Source organism: Lynx canadensis, chromosome B2 (assembly GCF_007474595.2).
Source record: "Lynx canadensis isolate LIC74 chromosome B2, mLynCan4.pri.v2, whole genome shotgun sequence".
In the NCBI taxonomy this organism is placed as follows: Eukaryota; Metazoa; Chordata; class Mammalia; order Carnivora; family Felidae; genus Lynx; species Lynx canadensis.
In genome coordinates, this window is record NC_044307.1 from 16,473,603 (window position 1) to 16,499,592 (window position 25,990).

Genomic DNA, 25,990 nt, shown 5'->3' on the forward strand with positions numbered 1-25,990 from the left:
CACAAGGATATAGGCGGCTTAGCTCAGTATGGAGCACCAAACTGAGAAAAGCCATCCAGGCCCCCGGCGCCTCTGCATTCACAGGGAAATGGCAGATCGTCACTGGAATACCTGGAGGCCAGTGTGGCACACAGAAGACAAACACAACAATACCAAAATCTGAACCCAGCCCAGCTCCTGAACAGACAGCCTCAATTCCCCTCCTGATGACCTCACAAAAGAAAAACAGTGCCCATTTCTAGCCATTGAAAGCTCATGACCCCAGTAACTACTGTTATGCACACAATATCCGAACCTCAATAGAAAGTTAAAACACAGGCACGACTGACCCGCTGTCAAGAGACAAAATAGTCAAGAGAACCAGACTCGGGGATGACATAGGTGCCCGAACGCTCAAGACAGGGGATTTAAAATGACTATAATCAACGTGTCAAAAGGGCCGGAGGAAAAAATTGACAACATGGGAATTTAAACTCAGTGAGATGGTCAAATGAAAATGTTAGAAATAAAAGAAAAAGTAATAGAAACAAAGAAAGCCGTTTATACACTCATTAGTATATTTGACAAAACTAAGGAATCAGTGAACTTACAGATTAACCAAAAAAAAAAAAAATCACACAAAGAAGAAAAACAGCATGGAGGGGTCCCTGGGTGGCTCAGTCAGTTAAGAGTCAGACTCTTGATTTGGGCTCAGGTCATCATCTCAAGGCCTGAGATGGGCTCTGCATTGAGCATGGAGACTGCTTAAGATTCTCTCTTCCTCTTCCTCTGAACTGCTCATGCTTGCTCACTTTCTTGGTCTCTCTCTCTCTCTCTCTCTCTAAAAAATAACTTAAAAATGTAGGGGCGCCTGGGTGGCTCAGTCGGTTAAGCTGCTGACTTCAGCTCAGGTCACGATCTCATGGTTCGTGGGTTCGAGCCCCGTGCCGGGCTGTGTGCCGACAGCTCAGAGCCTGGAACCTGCTTCGGATTCTGTGTCTCCCTCTTTCTCTGCCCCTCCCCCACTCAGACTCTGTCTCTGTCTCTCCAAAGTAAATAAACAATAATTTTTTTTTTTAAAAGGAAAGAAAAACAGTATGGAAACAAAACAAAAGAATAGCGCATCCAAGACCCATAGGACAATGTCAAATGGTCTAATGTAGAATTAGAATCACAAAAGGGGGGCACCTGGGTGGCTCAGTTGGTTAGGTGACCGACTTTGGCTCAGGTCATGATCTCACAGTTTGTGAGTTCGAGCCCCACGTCAGGCTCTGTGCTGACAGCTCAGAACCTGCAGCCTGCTTCGGATTCTGTGTCTCCCCCTCTCTGTCCCCTCCCCTGCTCACACTCTGTGCCTACCCGTCTCTCAATGATAAATAAACGTTAAAAGAAATTTAAAAAAAAAGAATCACAAAAGGGAAAAAGAACAAATAGGGTAGTAGAAATAAGTGAAGAGATAACAGCAAGTATTTTCCAAAAATAAACAAACCATAGATCAAAAAAGCTTAGAGAACTTCAACTGGATGAGTAAAAATAAGGAAAGATGAAAAGAAAAACCAAAAACTAAAAGTAAGAAAAAGAAAGAAAGGAGGTAAAAACACATAGCTAAGTTATATTCAATGTGCTGAAAACCAAAGAAAAAAGAAAATTCAAAACTTCGAAGGTACCCAGAAGTTAGAAAAATGTATTACAGACAAAGAGAAAAATTAAAGCAGATTTCTCAACAGAAACTCTGCAGTGATATTTTCACACTACTGAAAGAAAAAAATAAATGGCCCACTCAGAATTCTCTATCAAAGGATAACAGTTTGCAAAAATGCAGGCAAAACAAAGACTTTCACAGGAAAACAAAAACAGAGCATATTGCCGCCTGGCCTGTGCTGAAATGTTACAACTTTAATTTGGATCTCCATATATAAATAAAGAGCTCCAAAAATAACAATAAAAGGAAATTTAGAAAAGAATTTTTAAAATTGCATCACTTTAAAATATAATGCAGTGAGGGGCACCTGGGTGGCTCCGTCGGTTAAGCCTCCGACTTCAGCTCAGGTCATGATCTCGTGGTTTGTGGGCTGAGCCCTGTGTCGGGCTCTGTGCTGACCGCTCAGAGCCTGGAGCTCGCTTCGGATTCGGTGCCCCTCCCTCCCTTTCTGCCCGCCCCCTACTCACACTCTCTCTCCCTCTCTCAAAAGTAAATAAACGCTGAAAAAAACCTTGAATATAATGCAGTAGGATGCCACACTGTCCTACATGGTAGTGTGGCAGACAAAATGATGGCCCTGCAAAACGTCCACACCCTAATCCCCAGAACGGGCGACTAGGTTCCTTGACACGTGCAAAGGGGACCTTGTCGATGTGATAAAGTCACGGACGTTAAAATGTGGAGCCTACCCTGGATTATCGTAGGATCTCTTCAAAGTGAATCCACTGACAGAAGATGTGAGAGAGAAAGAGAAAGGAAAGGGAGAGAGAGAAAAAGAGAGATCTGAAGTGGGACGACCCCGAACAGCTACTGCAGCCAGGATCCAAGGAAAGCAGGTGACGTTAGAAGCTGGGAAGGCCAGCATGGCCACGAGGAATTCAGGCTGACAGACACAGGAGTTTAATTCTGCCCAGATCTGAATGAGCAAGGAACCGGATTCTCCCCCAGAGCCTCCGGAAAGGTGGCCCTGCTGACAGACAGCTTGGTTACAGCCTGGTGAGACCACTGCAGGCTCTGACCTAAAAACCGTAAGATAGTAAGTATTTTTTAAACTGCTAAGTTCACGGTAATTTGTTCTGCAGCCCCGGGAAACTAACACAGGTAGCCGCTGGGCACAGGTGACTTTAAATTTAAAACCAAGGTCTGTTGCTCCAAAAGGTTACAAGGACACAAAAGGTATGGTCTCTGTGACCACAACAAAATCAAATGTGAAATAAGAAGCAGAATGGCATGTGGAAAGCCCCAAATATTTGGAAATGAAACAACATATTTCTAAGCAGCCTAGGGGTCAGAGAGGAAGTCACAGGGAAATCAGAAAAATCTAAGCAAAACTCTAGGGAACTAGGAAAACACCATAAAGAATATTTACCTTGCCCACGATATGCAACACTCAAAATGAGACACCAGAGAAATCTCTTTTGAACCATGGGACGACAAAGAGATTTTTGCCATAATTGCTATGATTTAAAAAAAAAAAAATTTAATGTTTATTTTTGACAGAGAGAGAGAGAGAGAGAGAGAGAGAGAGAGAGAGAGGGAGAATGAATGAGCGAGGGAGGGGCAGAGAGAGAGGGAGACAAAGAATCAATCCAAAGCAGGCTCCGGGCTCTGAGCTGTCAGCCCAACGCAGGGCTCGAACTCACAGACCATGAGATCATGACCTGAGGTGAAGTCGGACACAATCGACTGAGCCACCCTGATGCCCCGAATCCCTATGATTTTTAATCAGAAGGTAGGTGTCCACCAAAAGCATAAAAATATCAATCTTGTCATTTGCACCAAAACAACTAGTTAGAAAATACAAGGAAAAAATATTCTATCTGTAACAGCAATAACAGAAAAATGTCTAGGAATAAATTTGGCACAAAATATTCAAAACGTACAAGAAATTAAGCGATTTTCTATTTTTTTTTAAAAAGACTTACAAAACAAAGAAACACACCATGCTCCTGGAAAGAATATTTTGAAGATATTGATTCAGTTCTTTTCAAATTTCTAAACTTCACACAATTTCCAACAATAAAAGTTATTTTTTTATTATATTTTTATTTTTTGAGAGAGAGAGAGAGAGAGAGAGAGAGAGAGAGAGAAGGCTCAAGTGAGCGAAGGGCAGAGAGAGAAAGAGAAGGAGAGAGAGAGAGAATTCCACAAGGGGCAGAGAGAGAGAGAAGCTGGGCTCACCCAATGCAGGCCTCAAACTCACAAACCACAAGATCATGACCTGAGCCAAAGTCAGATGCGTAACCAACTGAGCCATCAAGGCACCCCAAAAAAGTTGTTCTTTTTAAATTCTTTTCATTATTTTTTTATAAATCGAATTTTTAAATATTTATTTATTTTTGAGAGAGAGACAGACCACGAGCAAGGGAGGGGCAGAGAGAGAGGAAAACACTGAATCTGAAGCAGGCGCCAGGCTCTGAGCTGTCAGCATAGAGCTCAAACCTACACAGGGCTCAAACCCACAAACCACAAGATCATGACCTGAGACGAACTTGGACACCTAACTGACTAAGCCACCCAGGCACCCCAAAAGTTGTTCTTTTTTTTAATTTTACGTGACTCTAATCTTCACGAAATAAATATTCTAAATTATACTATAAAATTCTGAAAAAGAATGTTATAAGGTCACCGACATGGAGAGGCATTTAATGATTAAACAGTAAAGTACTTTTCCAAAATCAGATTAATAGTTAAACTGAAAACTCAAAGAAAGATCCCATCATATGTGTATTCAGTACACGAAAAATATTTCAAAACCTTGGGGAAAGGATGATCTAATTTTTAAACACATGGAACAAAGGGAAGGTAAACAGTAAGCAAACACCACATTCCACACTAAGCTCACTCACATTCAATATAAGCAATAAAACCACAGAGAAGTGAACTCTCTGGAAGAAATCTGGGTGTGTATAAAAAAACTCTTTGATATGCAAAAAGGCAAATGACAAAGAGAAACATACTGCAATACGTAAAGCAGATAATGGGTTGATACTCTGAAAATAGAAAGAACTGTACAGTGATGGAGAATTAAGTAATTTAAGCAATTCAAATGATATTCCTTGGAAGATGACAGAATAGCTAAATAAAATATAAATATTATCAGCTTGAAGGCAGTGAAACAGTAGGAAGGTAGTGCAAAGTTAGTGGGCCAAGATCCAGGGGAGGGTACAGGTCCAAAAGGGTGAAGTCAGCATGTAGGGCTCCTTTTGCTCAGGAAAGGTTTGTCCAGAAGGAGCAGGTAAATGGCTGGGGCAGTTCTCACGACAATCGAAAGGAGCTGAGTAGATATGTGACAGAATCCGGGGCACGCCAGGCGTGGAGTCCCTATGAATATCTACGTATTCCCTGTTGGGAGACTGAATGGCTTTATGCTAGAAACGAGAGAACTGGATGTAGACCAAGCAAGCTTCATATGAACTGCCAACTTGCATCCAGTGCCCCGGAAAATCACAAACCCCCAAACTGGATTAAGTGGATACTGGATCGTTAGCTCTCCTGGGAGCCTCACAGAAGTGAATTCAAATCTTTTCTGGTGGAAGATGTCAACCAGGACTTCAAACCATTCTGATAATTTTTACTTGTTCTTTTTTTTTTTTAATGTTTATTTTTGAGAGAGAGACAGAGTGCGAGCGGGGTGGGGGGCAGAGACACACACACACACACACACACACACACACACACACACGCGCGCGCACACACACACACAATCCACAGCAGGCTCCAGGCTCCAAGCTGTCAGCACAGAGCCCGATGAGGGGCTCAAACCCACAAACCACAAGATCATGACCTCAGCTGAAGTTGGTGCTTAACTGACTGAGCTACCCTGGAGGCCTGATAGTTTTTAACATAGAATGTCTAACTATTCAAAGACAACGAGGCACCTAAGAAAGAACCAACATCACAAACAGATCAACAAGGGTCCAATATATTGGAACTGACATACAGAGACTTTAAAATAAATGTACTTACTTTGTTTATATTGAAATATTATTGAAAATTCCAGAGGGATAACTGGAAAGTATAAAAAGAGATAGTAGTAGAGGGGCTCCTGGGTGGCTTAGTCAGTTAAGGGTCCGACTTCGGCTCAGGTCATGATCTCATGGTTTGTGAGTTCGAGCCCCACATCCGGCTCTGTGCTGACAGGTCAGAGCCTGGAGCCTGCTTCCGATTCTGTGTCTCCCTCTCCCTCTGCCCCTCCCATGCTAATGCTCTGTCTGTCTCTCTCTCAAAAATAAACAAACATTAAAAAAAAATTAAAAAGAGATAGTATAGTTGAAAAGCCAAATATAAATGACAGAACTGAAAAATACTTGCAAACTTAGAACTCACTGGATTGATTTAAGTCCAGATTATGACAGGGAACTGGGAGAGGAGTCAAAAAGAAACAACAGAGAATAAAGTACTAGAGACAAAAGGCAAACAAAATGGAGAGGTTTTGAAACAAAGGATGAGTTGAAAAGACTGGAAGTGGAATCTCGGAAGATGAGGACATAAATGATTGGGCACGACTGAAACATGTGACTGTACAAATCCAAGAGTGCTGTAAAGCACACGCATGGTAAATACAGAGAAATCACACCTATTCGCCTCACTCTGAAACTGCAAGGCAGGGGCGAGGCCAAACTCTTAATTAAAAGTCTCAGGAAGACACGTTAAAATGAAAAGACAGGTTACCTTCCAACGAGCAATAATCAGACTCACAAGTGACAATCTCAACAGCAACAACGTGCTCAAGGAGATGAACTGCCATGCCGGAAGGCTCTGGTTTTACACTCAGTGAAAGTATTTTTCGAGAATGAAAATGAAACAGACATTTTCTAATAAATGATACTTGAAGTGATTTGTCACAACAGACCTGCGCTAATGGAAAACTGAAGACTGTTCTTGAAGTAAAATAAAATGATCCCAGATGGGAAACTAGAGATGTAAGACGAAGTGAAAGAGCGAAAGTGTGATGAATATTGTGGCTAAGTCAAAATGAGCAGCGACTGTATGAAAAAGAACGAGGCCTACGGAATTCAAACACACGGTAACAGACGGCATGGGAGTCAAAGGCGGGGGGGGGGGAACGAGCTCCTAAGAGAAAAGAACTTCAAGCTCTGTGACAAAGTTCTAGAAGCCTGGAGTGAGTACGGACACAGCAGCGACTTCTGAGAGCATCAGGAAGCCTCATGAAGGGCATCTCTCCAGAAGATTAGAGCAATTAGTTCTCGCGGCATTCAGGGACATGTGAGTTGAGTTTTACCAACCAAAGTCAGTTCAGAGGCTTGTTAATATTCCTAATGGAGAAATACACTGAAAAGCAATCAGAAGACAGCAGCACTCCTGAACAAGAACCTCAGCCCTGAAAAGAAAAGCAAGGATAGAACGTAAGTGGAATTTGAGGTTAGCTCCCATCCCGAGTAAGACCAAGAATCGTCTGGCTAAAGGTTTGAACAGTGCAAGAGACAACATTACTAAACTTCTGTAACATAATAGATGGGCAACAACGTACATTAAAAAACTGTTCAAAAGAAAAAGAACAATAATTATGGGGGGGTCTGAATTCACTAGCCAGCTATGGCAGATGTAGTGAAAAGTCGCTTTGGAAACAAACTTTGTATTTCTCGGTCCTCTTAAATTTATTGATAAATCATTCCATGGCCTAAGTTAGGACCTATCTTGGAGAATGCTCCACGCACACCAGAGAACATATGTGTTCTGCTGCTGTTGTGTGGAATGTTCTACAGATAGATGTTAGGTCCAGTGGGTTTACTGTGCTGTTCAAGTCTTCGAGGCTGACCTTTTGCCTAGCTGTCCCATCCATTCTGGAAAGTGGGGCACTGAAGTCTCTGACCACACTGCTGAATTGTCTACTTGGTCCTTCATTTCTGTCCGTTTGCTTCGTGTATTTTGGGACTGTGTTGTGAGGTACATATAGGTTTATGACTGCTATGTCTTCCCAAAGGATTCATTCTTTTGTCATTAGAAAAAACCCCTCTATTTTAAGTCTCTAATGTAACTACTCGGCTTTTTCATGCTGGCTGTTTACATGATAAGTCTTTTTCTAACCGTTTAGTTTCCATCTAGTTGCGACTTTGAATCTAAAGTGTATCTCCGTGTAGGCAGCACATAGTTGGATCTTGTTTTTTTAACCGGTCCGACAATCTCTGCCTCTGATAGGATTATTCAACCAATTCCTGTGTGATGTTTTGGTTGACACTGCCGGGTTCCTGTCTGCCAGTTCACTTTTCGTCTTCTATTCATCTTGTGTCTTTCTTGGTCTTCCACTTCTCCTTTACTGCTTTATTCTATATTAAGATGGTATTTTCTAATACAACATTTTAATTTCTTTAATGATCTCTTTTCAGAACTTTTTTGAGTGGTTCTCTTTGTAGTGATCTAGAACTTAACCTTGCATTCTAACTTATCGGAAGCTAATGCAGATTCTAATACAATATGGAAGCCTTACGACTCTACAGCTCTGTTCTCTTTTGCCGTATTACGGTTGTGCATATCACTTTCACAAATATTACACTCCCACAAAACACTGTAGCCATTACTCCTTCACATAACTTACATCTTTGAAGATGCCACTCAAAGAGGAAACCAAGTATATACTTCCAGATTTGTTCTATTAACCTTATTTACCATTCCGATAAGTACTTCTCCTTACTTCTAAAGAGCACCTCAGAAAAACTGGACTTCTGTGGCTATGCTATAGCCAGGTTAGCAAAGGTAGAAAAGTTAACAACAACCGAGAGGAGGCGTTATGAGTAAGTACATTTTCCATTTTTATAAGTTGTTCTAATGTCTTATGACAGGGCTTGTGCAAAAATAGTGAGCTGGAGAGGCAGGAGATAAAAATCTGACTGTTGTTAACAAGAGAGCTGACACGGAGAATAAAATCAGATACCCGGATGTACTTCTGCAGGTTTAAGAAGGTCACCTGGTAGGAGGCTGACTCAGCCTTCAATACAAATAAGAACTTTTTAAAAGACAGTCAGATTTCCTTGTCTTGAAGGTCATTCAGGTTTGTATCCTGTTGCACTTTCATAAGAAAGATTCCAAAAACTCTGGCAATTTTTCTAACAAAGTCCTAAACGTAGGACTGGGGTCCGTTTCGTTCTGAGTCTTACTCTCCCTATACTTGAAACCACAAGAAAAATACTGCATGATGATAATTTCTTTGAGCAGTATGTGCTCAAGACAGCTCTATTAAATATTCAGGAATTCTGGAAGCCACACAACCCTGGGCAGCTTTAAAGTCAAGTCTTGGCGGGAGTATTTTCACCACAGGGGCAAATGCTACCAATTGTCCCTTCCCTACCCCAGGGACCAGCACATGACTGGCCCTCAATCGAAAAGAAAAGAAAAAGAAAGAAAGCTTAAATTGAGGCTAACGCTAACCAAGACAAGAAAGTATGAAATCCATTTGATAAACATTTCTACCACGAAGGCTCTCGGGGTTATAGCGTTAAACCTTCAGAAAGGTGAAATCCTCAAATCTTCATTCAGAACATCACAACCTCTCACCAGGTTAACGAAGATACTGTTATCTTACCAAAGTATCCAAGAATAGTTTTAATCTTAGTGCTCAAATAAAATCATAAGAAAGGATTCATTTGCAGTGGCTGTCCGCAGTCTCTATTAAAGGTTAGAGAAGAGCTTTAATTTTTACTCGATATACTTAAGTGAGTTCTGTGGTTCACCGCGGAGACATACAATTAAATTATACAGACAATTTAATATAATGAAAAACTTACTTCAGATACGCAATCTAGGTTATACCAGAAGAAATAAAAAATATCTGTGTAACCACACGTAAAAAATAGGAAGAAAGTAATAGTACGTATTGTTTAAAACTCCTGCCTGTAATGCGAAGGAAGTCACTCTCTTCTCTCCCTCATGCACGTACCCACCCACCTTCACCTATTCAGTGACCGTCTGCCAAGTGCCTACTACTCTATGCACTAGGAACTGGGGCAAGTACTGGTGGTGGGGCAGTGGGCAAAAATTAACTGGAGGAATCCCAGCACTCACAGGAGGCAGGGGTGAGTGGGTGAGGGGCAGGGCTTAGCGAGCCGAGGTCTCTCTCATTCGCTGCGTTTTGGAGACTGTCTTCAGGCTAAGAGCCACAGACAGCCATTAAAGGGTTTCATTAAACAGTTTCTGAGTGGCTAACCCCATGCTCGGTGGTGGGCCTCCAGAAATAAACACCCCACAGCAACCCCCTCCTTCCCTGCTCCTGTGCAGTTAGCGCGCTGCACCCCCAATACGATCTGTTCTGCGGTCTGGTGGAGTCTACTTCCCACTAACCATCGGACGACGTGTCGATGCCACTACCTACATTTGTTCTCACTTAAACATTCTTCAGTGCTCTCTGTACCCTTCCTCCCTCGTCCACAGAATCTCATTTGCTGCTTCCGAATCTCTTCTTAAAGGAAACAGTTAATTTTGTGCTTGGTGCTCAGGGCAAAACTCTTAAGGCATCGCCACTCACAATTTTATACTCCTCCCATAGGCGGTCCAATCCAGTAAAACACACTCCGAGTCGTGAAACTGACAAAAGGATACCATGTTTGGGTGAAATGGTACTTTGCTATTTCCACAACAGTGTTTAATTTTTTTTTTCTTCTTAATTTAGTTTCCAGAGTTTCTCTCAGTTGTTTAATCCATTTTCAATTTATTCTGCCTCCGCTCGCTTTTATTTTCTATTCTTCCTTTCCTGGGATTCTATTCCTTGGTTTCATGCCCACACTGTCTAGTGCCTTCTCTCATCTGTGTTAACAGAAAAGAACAAGTCTCTCTGTAGGCAATAAGTATCTGAGCTTGCTTCCCTCTTTTTCCTTTTGCCCCACACGTAGATTACAGCAGCCAAGTGGAGAAATGTCTAAATAGATCAGCAGTAACACAGATTATCCTGTTAAGTCACCGTGCGACATTATTTACATAGAAAATACGGAGGCATGTGCATGGGGTCGGTTACCCAAGAAGCAAAGAGTGTAAGTTGAACATAACCTGTTCCCCCCCCCCACACACACACATCATTCTTCCATGAGTCCCCAAGTGAACCAACAGGAAAAGATCCATTCCTTTGTTCTTCACAGTCCTCCGGGACGCGGTCCTCAAAGCCGCTCAAATCCACACGTCGTCATCTGAACCACTTCATCTCTCGTACCAAAAAATGAAGCGGTGGATGTAAATATGTACTCTGTGGACTCTCAAGCAAACACTCTTTGAAATTTTAATCTCCCTGAAATCAGGATTCATTTTCTACTCAATTATAAGAGCACTGTGTCACGATTCAACCGGCAGTGACTTTCCCTTTCTAAATGGTGCATGAAATCAGTGCGCATCTCACCATCAATAGCATCTTGAAGTCAATGGAATATGCCATAAAAATGCAAGAGAATGCAAATCGATGATATCGTGAATCCCATAAAATAAAAATCCTGTTAGCTACTGAAGTTTCTAATTTAATGAATGATTACTCAACAGATAAGTAATCAGTCACAGAATTCGCATTCTGCTAAGAAAGTAGGAAGGATTTTTGCCTGTCGTATTCTACGGGCAACAAAGTGTTGGGTGTTTTTGCATTTAAACACCACGGGTACGGAACGTTGAAAGACATTTATTTTACACTGGTGTACTAAAAAATGCTTTGATTTACCGTTGTGCAAATCATCTTCTATGTGGCTGGCACAGTCTATCTGAACAACAATGATCTCTTAGCACCTGGTGTTTTTAAATCTACAAATATTGACAGGATTGACCTATGGCGCCTTTAGGCCAGACACACTGCCCATATCATTAAAACAATTCTAATCCTTCCATGGTTCAAATTAGCATGGTTCGTTACACTAGGAGAAAACTTCATGAAACCTGAATGTTTAAATCTAAAATTCCAAGTAATAAAATACTAAAAGAAGAGGGCTTCTTTTCCCTAAAAATCAGAAAATCTGTTGCCGTTCTCCCAAGGGAAATTTGTTAGGCATCACTGCCAGGCTACATAAAACCTCATGAATTTTGATTCTACCAATTCAGATTTCAGGATAATTTGGCCAAGAGCTGAGCTAAGGTGATGGGTTCTTTTGAGGGTTAGACTTTTTCTTTCCTATTTACTCCCCAGGGCTACAAAGAATGTCTGAAGCACAATACAAATTTATTGAAAAAAGAATGAACTAACAACCTTACAGGAAAAACATGATGCATTTTTAGGGCATTTATTAAGAACGCCGAATTTATAAGTGTTTTTATTGAAAATAAACATCCATTAACAAGCTCCTTTAAACACATTATTTCCTAGCAATTAATTTATAAACTCAAGGACCACAACTTGTCAAGAATATATACTTGACGAGTGTTACTATATACTAAAGTAACAAAACTGCATTCCTTTAAAATACTCTGAAGTTCAGACATCTCAATGAGAAGTACACCAGCCTTTCCTCTGGCTGGGAACTTGCATTTAGTAAATTGTTAATGCCCTTCTAGATTTATTACATTTTGATAAAGCCAACCAGGTTTTGTTTTATTGCACAAACTTTCTCCCAAACTATTTTAAAACCTTTTTATCTTACTTTTATGGCATTAACATTATTCATTTTAATTTAATGAAATGAGTCCAAATTTTCCATAATGCACCTCAATTTTAGTCTCAGGAAGGACTTCACTGTCCCTAACCTAAGAACAAGCCCTTATATTTTCTTAAATATGCTTAGCAGAATTCTTAAGGAAGAGAATGTCATTAGCATTAAAGCACATTATTAATATATAATATTATTCCAAATCAGCCTCATTTTTTAAAGTAGCATATGCTGTACTTAAAAAAAAATGGGAGTATTTTTTGTACTTCTCACGAACTTCCTCATCTTATAAGAAGCTTAAAAAAATTAGGAAAGTAGGTGAGCAAAGTCTAGGTTTCTTATGTACACACTAATTAGAATTCCACAACCTAGTTTTCTGCTCATTACTCTGTTAGTCTCACTTCAGAATTACTCTGTCTAGTTTTTCACAGAAACCTAACTTCCCTCAAGCTTCCCCGGATAGCAGGAGGGTAATTCCAGGGCATAAATTATGCCTATGTTAACAAAAATCCTACTTGTCAAGTGATTCCTCGGAGCAAATCTGAAATCACAAAGTTACTTGAGCAGTCAGTATGGATTCCTTACACTGTCTCTTAAACCATACAAACCATATATATATATGCTTAGGACCTCCTTACTCTCAGATCCATGGTAAAATGGATGATTAACAGAAACTATTTTGTACATACAAAACTTTCTGGTGGCTGGAGTATAAAACTTCAGAGTGATACACCCCAGGTGCTGGAAGGAGATGGCTGGCGTTATGACGGCAATGTCAGGATTTTGCTGTTTGAGACAGAATTAATGTGAAAAATTCCACTGCAAGCTGACCTACGATCTCTACCTTCTTCAGTACCCACTGTCTGAATCCTATTTTTTCCTGCATTATCACAACATTTTTAAAGGAGGTGACTTACACACTATCATAATCTCATCACTCAAAGGGTCATTTAGAATAGGACTCATAGATTCAGCTCTCACCCGGTTAGGACACGAAATAATGTTAGAACAGCACAGTCCAAGACAAGGACTCGAAGCCTCCTCATTTCACTTCCTGCTTGCATTCTCCTGGGGGTAATGTTATTTGACATCTTTCAACTGCAGCTATTTAATCTTTGTAACCCTAAAGTTTATAAGGCACTGAATTCTAAATTTCTAGCTTAAAATCCAGGAGCGTTTGTGTAGAACATTTCCCGAAAATCTTGAGTTCACAGTGTTCAGATACAGAGAGCAAATTATTTTAGAAATACAAACTGGTTTTGAAAAAACAATTAATATAACATGCAATTAAGTGAGAAATCACTAACAAAAACATAAATAAAATCCCCAAAAATGTGAGGAAAAAAACCGTCAAGAGGGTAAAAGAAGAAAACAGCATAGACATTAATGAAAGCAGTAAATATGAAGTCGTGTACAATTTAACTAAAGCAATAACTTAGAAGGTAATTAATACCCTGAAGTGATTTGAATTAAAAAAAACCAAATGCTTAAAATAAATTAGCCCAGATTCCAACCTAAGAAATTTGATAACAGAGCGAACCCAAACAAAAAGAGGAAAAAGTATAATAAAAAAGCAAAACGTACTGATAACTTAAAAGGACGCTACAAAAGAGTATGAAGAAAATCAGAAGTTGGTATAATTGGAAGTGAAGCAGACAAGCCTTTTGTAAGACTAATCAAGAAAGAGAGAAAAAGCACAAACGAACAAAATTAACAATGAAAAAATCCAGCAGCAATGAAAAAGAGATTACCCCAAATGACTTTTTACCAATAAATGTGAAGACTTAACGGAATGTATAAATTACAACAATATAACGTACTCTCTGATAGAAGAGAAAAAAGAAAACTTGAGTAGATCCATACTATTAAATATACTGATTTGACACTTAAAAATCTACCCTCAACTCCTCTTGAAAGTCAAAATAGGGGCACCTGGTCGGCTCAGTCAGTTAAGGGTCCAACTTCGGCTCAGGTCATGATCTCATGGCTCATGAGTTCGAGACCCATGTCGGGCTCTGTGCCGACAGCTCAGAGCCTGGAGCCTGTTCGGATTCTGTGCCTCTCTCTCTCTCTCTCTCTCTCTCTCTCTCTCTGCCCCTCCCCTGCTTGCGTGCTCTCTCTCTCTCTCTCTCTTAAAAATAAACATAAAAAAAATGTTTTTAAATCAAAGTCAAAATATATCCTACGACCTTCCTATAAAGCTATCATCCCAGTATTAAACAAATACGTCCATAGGAAACAGGAGGACAGTTCTCAGATCACCTCTACTGAGCTACTATAATTGTGAAATAAATCAGGCATGGATAATTAAAAGAAACTAAAACTACAGACCAATAGCTTCAATTTGAACCTGGATATAGAATACTTCAACAAATACATATTTTTCAAATTTTATTTATTTATTTTGGAGACAATCTTAAGCAGGCTCTGCACTATCAGCGTGGAGCCCAATGCAGGGCTTAGTACCGTGAAACTTGAGATCACGACCTGACCTGACACCAAGAGTCCGAAGCGCAATTGACTGAGCCACCCAGGTGCCCCAGAATTCTTCATCAAATATTAACAAATTAAATCTAGCAGTGTATTTAAAAAGATAAAAATCGAGACTAAATTCATTGTATTAAGAGGATGCAAGAGAAGTTTAAACACTAGAATGAGAGAAGGGAGACTATAAGATTAAGCTCTACATATGAAGAAACACCATTTGATGAAAAAAAGATCCACTTATGATTCTTTTAAAAATCTCAGTAGAGATTTACTTAAACAAGAGCACGCGTGGACGTGCACACACACACACACACACACACACACGACAAACAAAAAAAACCCTGACCCTCCCTTCCCCTAAAAAGACTTTAAACATTTTCATGAAATATTAGAAGCATTCCCTTTACAAACAAGAACAAGTCAAGGACGCCAATACTACCATTCTTTTGATTTTACCAGAGCCTACTGGGTAAAACAATAAAACTAAATAAAGGAACAATAATTTAAAAAGGTGGAAACAAAACTTGCATTACTGCTAGCATCAGACTGTTTACAAGAAAATCTAAAGCACCTGCAAACAAATTTTTGGAATGAATGATTCAGCCAAGTGGCTGGATACAAGATGAATATACAAAAAATATACTGCATTTCTATTTGCCAACAAGAGCTAAAAAACAATTTCACATATATACACACACAATCAATGTAATCAGTAAAAAAATAAAGTTTCAAGAAATAAATTCAATAAAATAAGTACAAGATCCATATGGAAGAAACTATAAGACAAAGAAAACACAAGTATCAAAAATATATTATTTTTGGAGATAGAAAGCCTGAAAATTGTGACAATCGTCAGTTTGCCCCAAATTCAATGCAATCCCAAACAAAGTCCCAACAAGTTATTTTAAAAGCTGATTCTAAAATTTAAATGGATGAGCAAAAAACTAGAAATAGTCAAAACACTTTAGGAATTTTCCCTGCTGTGTATTGAAACATGTAGTGATAGTAATTAACACATTGTAATATTAACTCACAGATTGACAGAAGAGAACAGAGAGCCAAGAAACAAACCCATACCTATCAAGAAAATTAAGATGAAAAAGAGTAAAAGGAGAATCAATGTAATAAATACTCTGGGACAAATAGTTATCCATTTGGGGTAAAAAAAGAAAGTGGAACCCAAACTCACACTGTATTTTTTTTTTTAAATAAACTTCAGATGTATTTTTTTATCTGAATGTGAAAGGTTTTTTTTTTTTGTTTTTTTTTTGTTTTGTTTGTTTTGTTTAGAAGAAAACAGAGAAAAAACATGTAAGACCTTGTGGGAGGGAAGAATTTAAGGCAAGCAAATATATTTAAAAATCTCCAGAAATACAACAACAAAAAATACTAATCATAAATGAAAAAGCTTAATAGTTGATGATATTAAAACCAAGAACTTCTGTGTACCAAAAGGTACTTTATTTATTTAGTCATTTTTAAAAATTTTTAAATGCTTATTTATTTTTGAGAGAGAGAGAGAGAGAGAGAGAGAGAGAGAGACAGAGACAGAGCACAAGCAGGAGAGGGGGAGAAAGAGGGAGACCCAGAATCTGAAGCAGGCTCCAGGCTCTGAGCCGTCAGTACAGAGCCCGACGCGGGGCACGAACCCACGGACCGCGAGATCATGACCCGGGCCGAAGTCGGACGCCCAACCAACTGAGCCACCCAGGCGCCCCCCCAAAAAGTACTTTAAAGAAAGTAAAAAAGTAAGCCCAGAACTAAAGCACATAACATGAATAAAGAGCTGTTATCCAAAATATATTTAAAAAAAAAAGATGTTTAAAATGCATAAAAGATACAAGTAAGCATTTCAAGAAAGTGGTATACAAGTGAAGACATGTTTAACATTATTACTAATTGGGGAAAAATAAATCCAGAGCATAACAAAATACTATTTTTTACCCATCCAACTGGAAAAAATAAAAACAATGACAATACCAAGTACTGGATAGCACAAAATGAATTCTTAGACACTGATGGAGGAAATGTAAAATTTCCAAAAAACTCTGGAAAACCATCTCGCATCATCTTATGAAGCTGAACATCTACGCTCCCTGTGTATGTCCTGGAAAACTCACACATGTGCACTAGGCTATGAGAGTATTCGGAGCTGCACTGTTTGTGACAGCAAAAAGGGAGAAATAACTGAAATCCATCAACAAGAGAATGGAGGTACATATTGCGTCATGTAATAAAATATTGTTACAGCAATGGGAAGAAATAGCTACTTTCAACAACATGCATACATTTTAGAAACAAGGTTGAGTGAAAAAGCTGTTAAAATTAGGGTACATAATTTTATTTTTAAAGCTCAAACTCAAGCAAAGCTAAAAAGTATACTGTTTGAGAATATGTAATTATTTTTATGAAGCATTAACATGATGAACACAAAGTTGAGGACGGTAAATACCTCTAAAGAGCAGACAGAGGGAAATACTGACGAGCATGCAGGTTGATGCAACGGTATTGACGATGCGCCACTTTTCACACTGGGTGGTGGAATGAAAGATCACCATGTTGTTTTTATGCTTTCTAACACATTACATACAGGGGCACCTGGGTGGCTCAGTCGGTTAAGCGTCCGACTTTGGCTCAGGTCATGATCTCACGGTTCATGAGTTCGAGCCCTGTGTCGGGCTCTGTGCTGACAGCTCAGAGCCTGGAGCTTGCTTCGGATTCTGTGTCTCCCTCACTCTCTGCCCCTCCCCCTCTCGTGCTCTGTGTCTCTCTCTCTCTCAAAAATAAATGTTAAGGGGCGCCTGGGTGGCGCAGTCGGTTAAGCGTCCGACTTCAGCCAGGTCACGATCTCGCAGTCTGTGAGTTCGAGCCCCGCGTCAGGCTCTGGGCTGATGGCTCAGAGCCTGGAGCCTGTTTCCGATTCTGTGTCTCCCTCTCTCTCTGCCCCTCCCCCATTCATGCTCTGTCTCTCTCTGTCCCAAAAATAAATAAACGTTGAAAAAAAAAATTTAAAAAAAAAAAAATAAATGTTAAAAGACAAAAATTTGTAATACATTACATATATTAATTTACATATGTCAAATATTGTAGGGTAAAAATTTAAAACAAAGTATTAAAATTAAAGCTTATACAAAAGATAGACTATGAAAGCTCTCCTGAAAAACCGATCTATTTATTTCTTCCTAGTTTATACATTTTCCATTCCCACATCCGTGACATTCACTATTTTATTTAAATCCCATGTGGGGCGCCTGGGTGGCTCAGTCGGTTGAGCGCCCGACTTCAGCTCAGGTCATGATCTCGCGGTCCGTGAGTTCGAGCCCCGCGTCGGGCTCTGTGCTGGCAGCTCGGAGCCTGGAGCCTGTTTCAGATTCTGTGTCTCCCTCTCTCTGACCCTCCCCTGTTCATGCTCTGTCTCTCCCTGTCTCAAAAATAAATAAAACGTTAAAAAAAAAAAAATAAATCCCATGCAATAATTTTAAGAGTAGTGTCAAATATGATGGATGTTAAGAACAAGTAAAGAGCACTGTAAGGAAGAATATAATGACGTTATGGAGAATTACGTGAATGTTACATGTTACGTTTATCCCCAAACTGATTAAAATTAAAATAAATCAAAGTCATCTAATTTTCATTCATGTATTCTTTCTCTCTAGAAAGAGTAAAAGAAACACATTAACATAATTTAGTGCCCTTCTTTACTTTATTGGTGCGTAATGGGCAAAGTCACTTTCTTTGCCACCCTATTACACTAAACAGATTAATCTTTTCTTAAAATGTTAGAAAACAATAAAGATCTATCAATGACCGAGGTGTTTTTTCTTTTTTTGTGGGTTTTTTAAGGGCTTGCCATTAATGCTAGATTCAAATTAGTTACTTGTACTAATGGTTAAAAAAAAAAAAAAAGAAGGAAAGGAGAAAGAACAATAAATAAATTGAACAATTACAGTATCTTCAATGGAGAAAAAAACCTTAGAACCACAGCATTATAGAACAATAGCTATATATAGAAGAAAAAAGTCAAACTTTCAGGGGGAAAAAGCAAAGGCCTGTTGAAAAAATAGTGAAATTAAAATAAAATTAAAAAAAAAAAAAAAAGGGGCGCCTGGGTGGCTCAGTCGGTTAAGCGTCTGACTTCAGCTCAGGTCACGATCTTGCGGTCCATGAGTTCGAGCCCCGCGTCGGGCTCTGGGCTGATGGCTCAGAGCCTGGAGCCTGCTTCCGATTCTGTGTCTCCCTCTCTCTCTGCCCCTCCCCCATTCATGCTCTGTCTCTGTCTGTCTCAAAAATAAATAAAAACATTAAAAAATTTTAAAAAAAAGAAAAAAAGAAAAAATAGTGAAAAAGTGATCTGCCCTAGATGAATCATCCTAATAAAAATAACAACAAATTTTTACAGCATATTATCCAAAGGAAGAAATGAATTTCCTTTAATCAGCAGCTCGGCCAGCAAAGATTTGAGAAATCTCAATACTTTTATTACTGAAAGATTTTTATCTCATATTGTTGAAGACAAAATGATATTATTCCTTAATTATACTTGAGAGAAAAACTATTTCATTTAAAAAAAAATTTTTTTAAATGTTTACTTACTTGGGGGGGGGGGGAGGTGTGAGCAGGGGAAGGGCAGAGAAAGACAGACACAGAATCTGAAGCAGGATCCAGGCTCTGAGCTGTCAGCACAGAACCCGATGCAGGGCTCGAACTCACAGACCGTGGGATCATGGCAAGAGCTGAAGTTGGACGCCTAACCGACTGAGACACCCAGGCGCCCCAAAAACTATTTCATTTTTAATTTGCCCCGAATGTGTGCGTAAAAATGAAAGCCAAGTAGTAATTCTAGGCAGCGAACCGCACAGAACAATGCTCACTTGGTATTCATCCTCGGTCTTAAATAAGTGTAGCCTGCCAAGTGTAGCCCACTGGATTATTCTGAAACTCATTATCCAATTTCTTTTTCTAGAACCTTTGTTCGCTTCCTCCTTCCTATATAGGCATTTAGTTCACTGCTCTTAAAATTCTTTGCCACGGGAGTAAGAAAGAAGGAAATGCAAAACAAGCACACATTTATTTTTCTCCTTGCAGCAGCTCTAAACCATTACTGGATGTAAAGCATCTCTTACAGCCTGTGTGTCTTAACATGCTTTATGTCTACAGCAATGAGGGAAGGGACCTTTAGTCAACCTTGGAAAGGGACAGCATGGCTATAGTGATTTCTCTGTTCTTTCTAGGCTTTTCTGCAAGAATATCATTAAAGGATCCTGTTTGTTATGCGAGAAGAAGAAAATGGAGAGACACTTCAAGGTGGCTGCACATCACAACATAACTATTCAGACCAACGCCACAGCATCTTGGAGGTTCACAGGTTGGTCCAAGGGATGGAAAACCTGAATAGCCAGAAATATTTCTACTAAAGATACTTAGCTAGGAACCTAAATCGATTTAAAAAAAAAAGAAAAAAGACTTTCCATTGGATTCATATATAGCTAAATTACTGTCAAAATATTCCACTATAATTAGAAAATATAATAAGGACAAAGAAATAATAAGTCATGAAATATAAATGCTATAATGGGAGCTTTAATTATATCCTTTTAATCGATTTTACTCATTAACATACAGTGTTGGGAGACGATCCACCTGTCTTCCCCTCTCCACAGCCTATTTAATATTGAATGTATTTTTCATATTATCTGGAAAAACGAACACTAGGCTTTCTACCATGAAAACCAATTTTTGCCTTTAAATTTTTTATACAAAATTACAACCATTGTAATTAATAAAAACCATAAAGCCATATAAAGGAAAGTTAAGCTTCCTCAAACCCTTCCTTCCACCTTTGTAAACATAGTTGTGTGAAATGTGTATAAATATGTAGGCGTGTATGCCTTTGAAATTTGATTAAACTTATAAACTGAGATATTTTACAAGCTACCGTGCAATTTCGTTTTCCTCATTCATCCATAAACCACCACTGTCAATTGAAAGAATTAACGTTTCTTGAAAAGGTGCATAATATATCCCAAAATACAATGTATTAAACTGATTCAACCATTCTTCCCCCTGACTAGCATTCATATAATTTTATCTATCTTGGGCTTTCGTCATTACAAAAAAATACTGCATCACAAGAACATACAGAGATAGGCACATACATGTTGAAACACAGGCATCACATTGGTACTTTTATTGCTATGGGACAGTCTCATAAATAGGACTTTCGAAAGAGCTGCAACGATCTCTCATAATCCTACCAGCAATATCTTAATTTGTAGAAACAGTTACAGAATAGCTACAGAAGTAGCTAAAGCACTTCAGGAAGTAAAGTCCATATACTTTCAGGTATCAATCAGTCTAAGGTGATTTCTAATTCCGTGATATGTTTTCACTGATAGATTTAGTAAGGCTGCAATTATAGGGATCTGAATAGGAATCTCTGTTAAGAATACAGAATACATTGGGGTTGACTTTAATTTACCTTTTTTTGACACTTCTGCCCCATTAAGTTCTTTTTGTGCTTCTTCAATTTTATCTAAGAAAAACAAAGAGATTTTACAAATCAATGCATCATATACAAATAAGAATGCAGTAAGACACACTACTTATACAAGGAGCCTCATACATAGTAATCAATATGTATTGAATTACTTATGAAATAAATATGTGTAAACTGTTAAAGTAATGACATATTCCCTTATTTTAAAACTGAATATACAATTTCAATCACATTTTTGTCACAAGGACCAGTTGCAATCAATGAATGTTTCCATAATGCAAATAATTAGTGCGTTTTAAATACTGAACGATAATTAACACATGTTTAGGTGCCTAATAAATACCTAAAAATAAAGCTTTCCTTATAAAGACACATGAATGCCCAGCAGTGATTTTATTAGAGAGATGTAACAAATGCCTGCTAGCTTAGAAACAAGTCTAAACGAAGTCCATGGATGGCCTAAAACCTATGCCAAACATGGAAGAAGGAAAAGGAAGAACCGGGCAAGAAATGAAAGGAGAAGCAGAAGAATAGTGGAATACCCGTCCCTCTTGCCAACGCTTGGTACCAGGATAGTTACGTATGAAGTGTGTGGGTAGCCGACTGCAACAGAGAGCCACTCTATCAGAGTAATGACTCTAGAACTGTTACACGTGAGCCAGTTCTGAACGATCAGTTGTAACCCACAAGTAATAAAGGTGTAACCCACAAGTAATAATTACCAAGGCGCGGGGAGGGCTGCCCCAGGAGCGGACAGGAGAGGGTGATGAGCGTGGGCCCAGAGCCTGCAGTTGTTAGAGCTGAGGCTCGGAGCACAAGTGGATTTTGTAAAAAAGCGTGTGTTCTCCTTTGGTTAACAATTAATGTAAGGGCGCCTGGGTGGCTCAGTCAGTTAAGTGTCAGACTTCGGCTCAGATCGGAGTTCGAGAGTCAAGCCCCATTTCCAGTTCAGCGCTGACAGCGCAAAGCTCGCGAGCTTGGCATTTTTCTCTCTCCCTCTCCCTCTGCCCCTCTCCCACATGCGTGCGTTCCCTCTCTCTCAAAAGTAAACCTTAAAAAAAAAAAAAACAACAATTACTTTAAATTGTATAAGGATGTACTTATTTGATGATGAAGACAATAATTCCAGCTTTAATACGGGGGCCTAAGTACTCGTTATAACGGTAAAAGTTACAAAATTCCCAGGTACTTTCTTGTACTGAAAAGAATACAGTACCAATAATTACATAATATTTTAGTTAATGCATGGAAGTATCATTTAACAATTTTCAAAATATTGGTACTTCAGCCATTTACGCCCTCTGGCGTCTACCGCCAGTTTCCAAAACGGTCTCCAGCGCGAGGCCTACCGCCACTGGCCACGCAAGATCAACTTCCAAAATGTATCCTTTTCCAAACAAATAAAAGACACGGATCCCCACCACAGGGGCCCTCTGAACCACCTGCTTCTTCTCCCATTAACCTTGAGGAGGAAGCCAGAAAATTCAGAGAACCTTCCATTTTCTGATCAAACTTCTTTTAATCACAGGTTGATTCACCCGGTCGGCAAAATAAAAGCGGAGTGGGAGCAGAAGGAAAAACGGAGTCGAGCTAGCTTGAAGTATTAGACACTGTCAGCACTGGTCAAAAATAAACTTTCATCCTGATAAGTGTATCCCCACAGCAATGTCCTATTTGTTCGCTAATTATCAGATCCAGCATGAGATCTACAAGTAGAGGTAACCTAGAGAAATATTACAATTTTTCTTATTCACAAATTTTAGTTATTTCTCATGAAATGACAAGCGAACTGGAAACGGTCCTAAAAAAAGAAAAGAAAACAAAACAAAACGAAAAGCAAAACACCTCTTATTAAATGTAGAAAGTGGACCCTGCATCAGCAGTAACTTTATTTCAAAAAGAAAACTACCAAGTACATGGATGAAATCTGTGTTAACATAAGTAACAAAAGGACAAGGGCCGCTTTTTATAAAAGTAAAATATATATGAAGTATGCTGTATACCTTTAAAATGTAAAGAAACAGACCATGAATTTAAATACACAGTCCTTGAGAAACATAAAAAGGAAAAAAACACTCTCATTTCTATGCCAGCAGTCCCTCCAAACTTAAGAACCATAAATATATACATACATATTATATATATTCTGGTAGTAATGACTGCGTTTAAGAGTTTATGCACACATAATTTGGCATTATATAATAAAACACCTTTTTTTATTAACAGAAGCGATTGTGGCTCAAAGCAACAAAAACTCATGATTTAACACATATTTAAGAATAACTGCTATTCAGTACACTGAGGTTTGGCCACCTTCTGCTTGCACTGGTAACATAACAAATTCTTAGAAAAATGACCTCAATTTACATGTGATCACAAAATACTGGTCTTTGTTGTTGAATTTTCAATTAAGTTGCCTTTTTCTCTTGATAATAACTATGCATAAATCAGCAGATTTAGGACATCTACTTTGGTAGGTCTAAGTATCTACTTAAATTCTTTTACCGAAAGCCCCAGTGCAATAGGTAAATACAATTTTCATTTAGAGAGCTTGTAATAGTCAGTATTAAAAGCCTTTGCTTCAATTTTTAGACAAAGTCCTGTTTATATTTAACCTATGCTTTAGGATTTTTCAGGTCAAATATGTTTCAGAGACACTCCAAAATCACAGAGAAAGGACTCATACATTGTCTGCTCTTAATTGGTTCATACAAGGCAACTTACTGATTTTTAAAGCACTATTTATCATTTTTTCACTATGACTCAGAGCAATAAATGTGTTTTTACATTTCAACCAATTACACATGTGTACACAGAATTCAGAAACAAACTTACCCACACTCCATCTTCCATCTTTTCCTATTAAAAATGAATAATGCTCCCTTGCCCAGCCAGCTATATTGATTTTACAACCCACTGCTGGATTCAGAACCTGATATAAAAAGAAGTTCCCTACGCATCTTTTTTACTTTTTATTATTTTCCCCTTTTCCCTTTACCAAGGGTAACACTTCCCAGCAGTAATACACGATCTCACTTGTAAGCCTTGATTTGGGGGCCTGGGGGTGTTACTTAGAATGGGATCTCAGATTCGGAGACACCTTCCATCATGCCCTCCATGGCACTGTTATCTGAGGTAACAATCTCACAAAGAAATACACATCGAGAAATAAACTGTAGTTTCTCTGTTGCTGTTGTTTAAGAATAAAAATAGATATGTAAGCAAAATGGACATTCACACCATGTCGGTCAGTCTAAAGTGAGTAATGCATTCTTACTGTAATGAGTTTTTAGCGTATTTAAGATGTAATTCTAATTAGTTCAATTTTTACTAAATGTATTTGGAGGAGCTGTCACCTGGTAAAGACTCCAGCAACATGAATGGATCCATGATTTTTTCTACAATCCAGAGGGGCCCATGGCTGAGCAAGTAACAGGCCAGGAGAAGGGAGAAGCTACTAATCATGTAAGTCGTATTTTGGTTCTGCAACTGTTGAAAATTTACAACTTCTTACAGATTTCCTTCCCCAATAAGGCACAGAAATTGTGAATGGTAAAGATTATGAACAATTTTGTACAATGCCTCACATATTTAAAAACTTTTGTACACGCAAACCATGTAAAAATATTTTATTTCCATCATCCATAAATAATTAAAGGGAAAACATCTCTTTATTTGTGAAAGATAATCTGAAACCATGGAGCAAAAAAAAAAAAAAAAAAAAAAAAAAAAAACCACCCCAAAACAAAAAACAAAACCAAAACCAAATCCCAGAGCCCTTAAGAAACAACCTTTCTTGGGGCACCTGGGTGGCTCGGTTGGTTACGCGTCCCACTTTGGCTCAGGTCATGATCTCACAGTTTGTGAGTTTGAGCCCCATGTTGGGCTCTGTGCTTACAGCTCAGAGCCTGGAGCCTGCTTCAGACTCTATGTCTCCCTCTCTCTGCACTCCTCCACCGTTCACACTCTGTCTCTCTCAAAAATAAATTAGCATTAAAAAAAAAAGTTAAGAAAAAAAAAGAAACAACCTTTCTTGGGGTGCCTGGGTGACTCAGTCAGTGGAGCATCCAACTCTTGATTTTGGCTCAGGTCATGATCTCACAGTTCGTGGGACTGAGCCCTGTGTCATAGCACAGAGACTGCTTAGGATGCTCGCTCGCTCTCTCTGGCGCGCGCGCTCTCTCTCTCTCTCTCTCTCTCTCTCTCTCTCTTTCTCTGCCCCTCCTCTGCTCACTCACTCTCTCTCTCAAAATAAATAAATAAACTTTAGGGGAAAAAAAAAGAAAATAACCTTTCTTTTAGGGCTCTGGGGAGAAGACTGAATAATTGAAACAAATCACAACAGTAAAGCAATCCTCCTGGTAGGTTTCTGCTCTTGACCATTTCCACCCCGTGGTGAAGTGGGGTGGGGGTGGGGCTCCCTGAACACCACCCCTCAAGAGCCTCAGGATGCAGGGCATCCCAGCTTCGGGGACCAACACACAAAGTTGTTAGGATCTGATTCCACAAAAGCTGTGTTTTCACTGTGGTGAACATCCACCCCGTGTCAGGAACAACAGGAGGGGCTGAAGATGGGAGAACAAGCCAAACCAAACAGACAGGCTTTCCTGGAGGGGCTTACAGATGATCATACCCTTTAAACAATCCCTTGACTCTCAATTTGAAGGCAAATATAAAGCCCGGGTTCCGCTGTGTGGCCAACTCACAAGGTCCTCCTCCGCCTCACCCCCAGCCCCACTGCTGTTTTCTTTCCAGCTT

The 25,990-nt window shown here is 39.1% G+C and overlaps 1 protein-coding gene across 6 annotated transcripts in view; it reads right to left on the reverse strand.

Annotated features, from left to right (window-relative positions):
• Positions 1 to 25,990, reverse strand: part of HIVEP1 (HIVEP zinc finger 1) — a 148,337-nt gene that overhangs the window by 49,412 nt on the left and 72,935 nt on the right. For all 6 annotated transcript variants that reach the window (XM_030314843.1, XM_030314837.1, XM_030314841.1 and 3 more), the window contains exon 3: positions 21,215 to 21,268. In XM_030314843.1, coding sequence (XP_030170703.1) covers positions 21,215 to 21,268 — 54 coding nt within the window. The remainder of the gene's footprint in view (positions 1 to 21,214; positions 21,269 to 25,990) is intronic.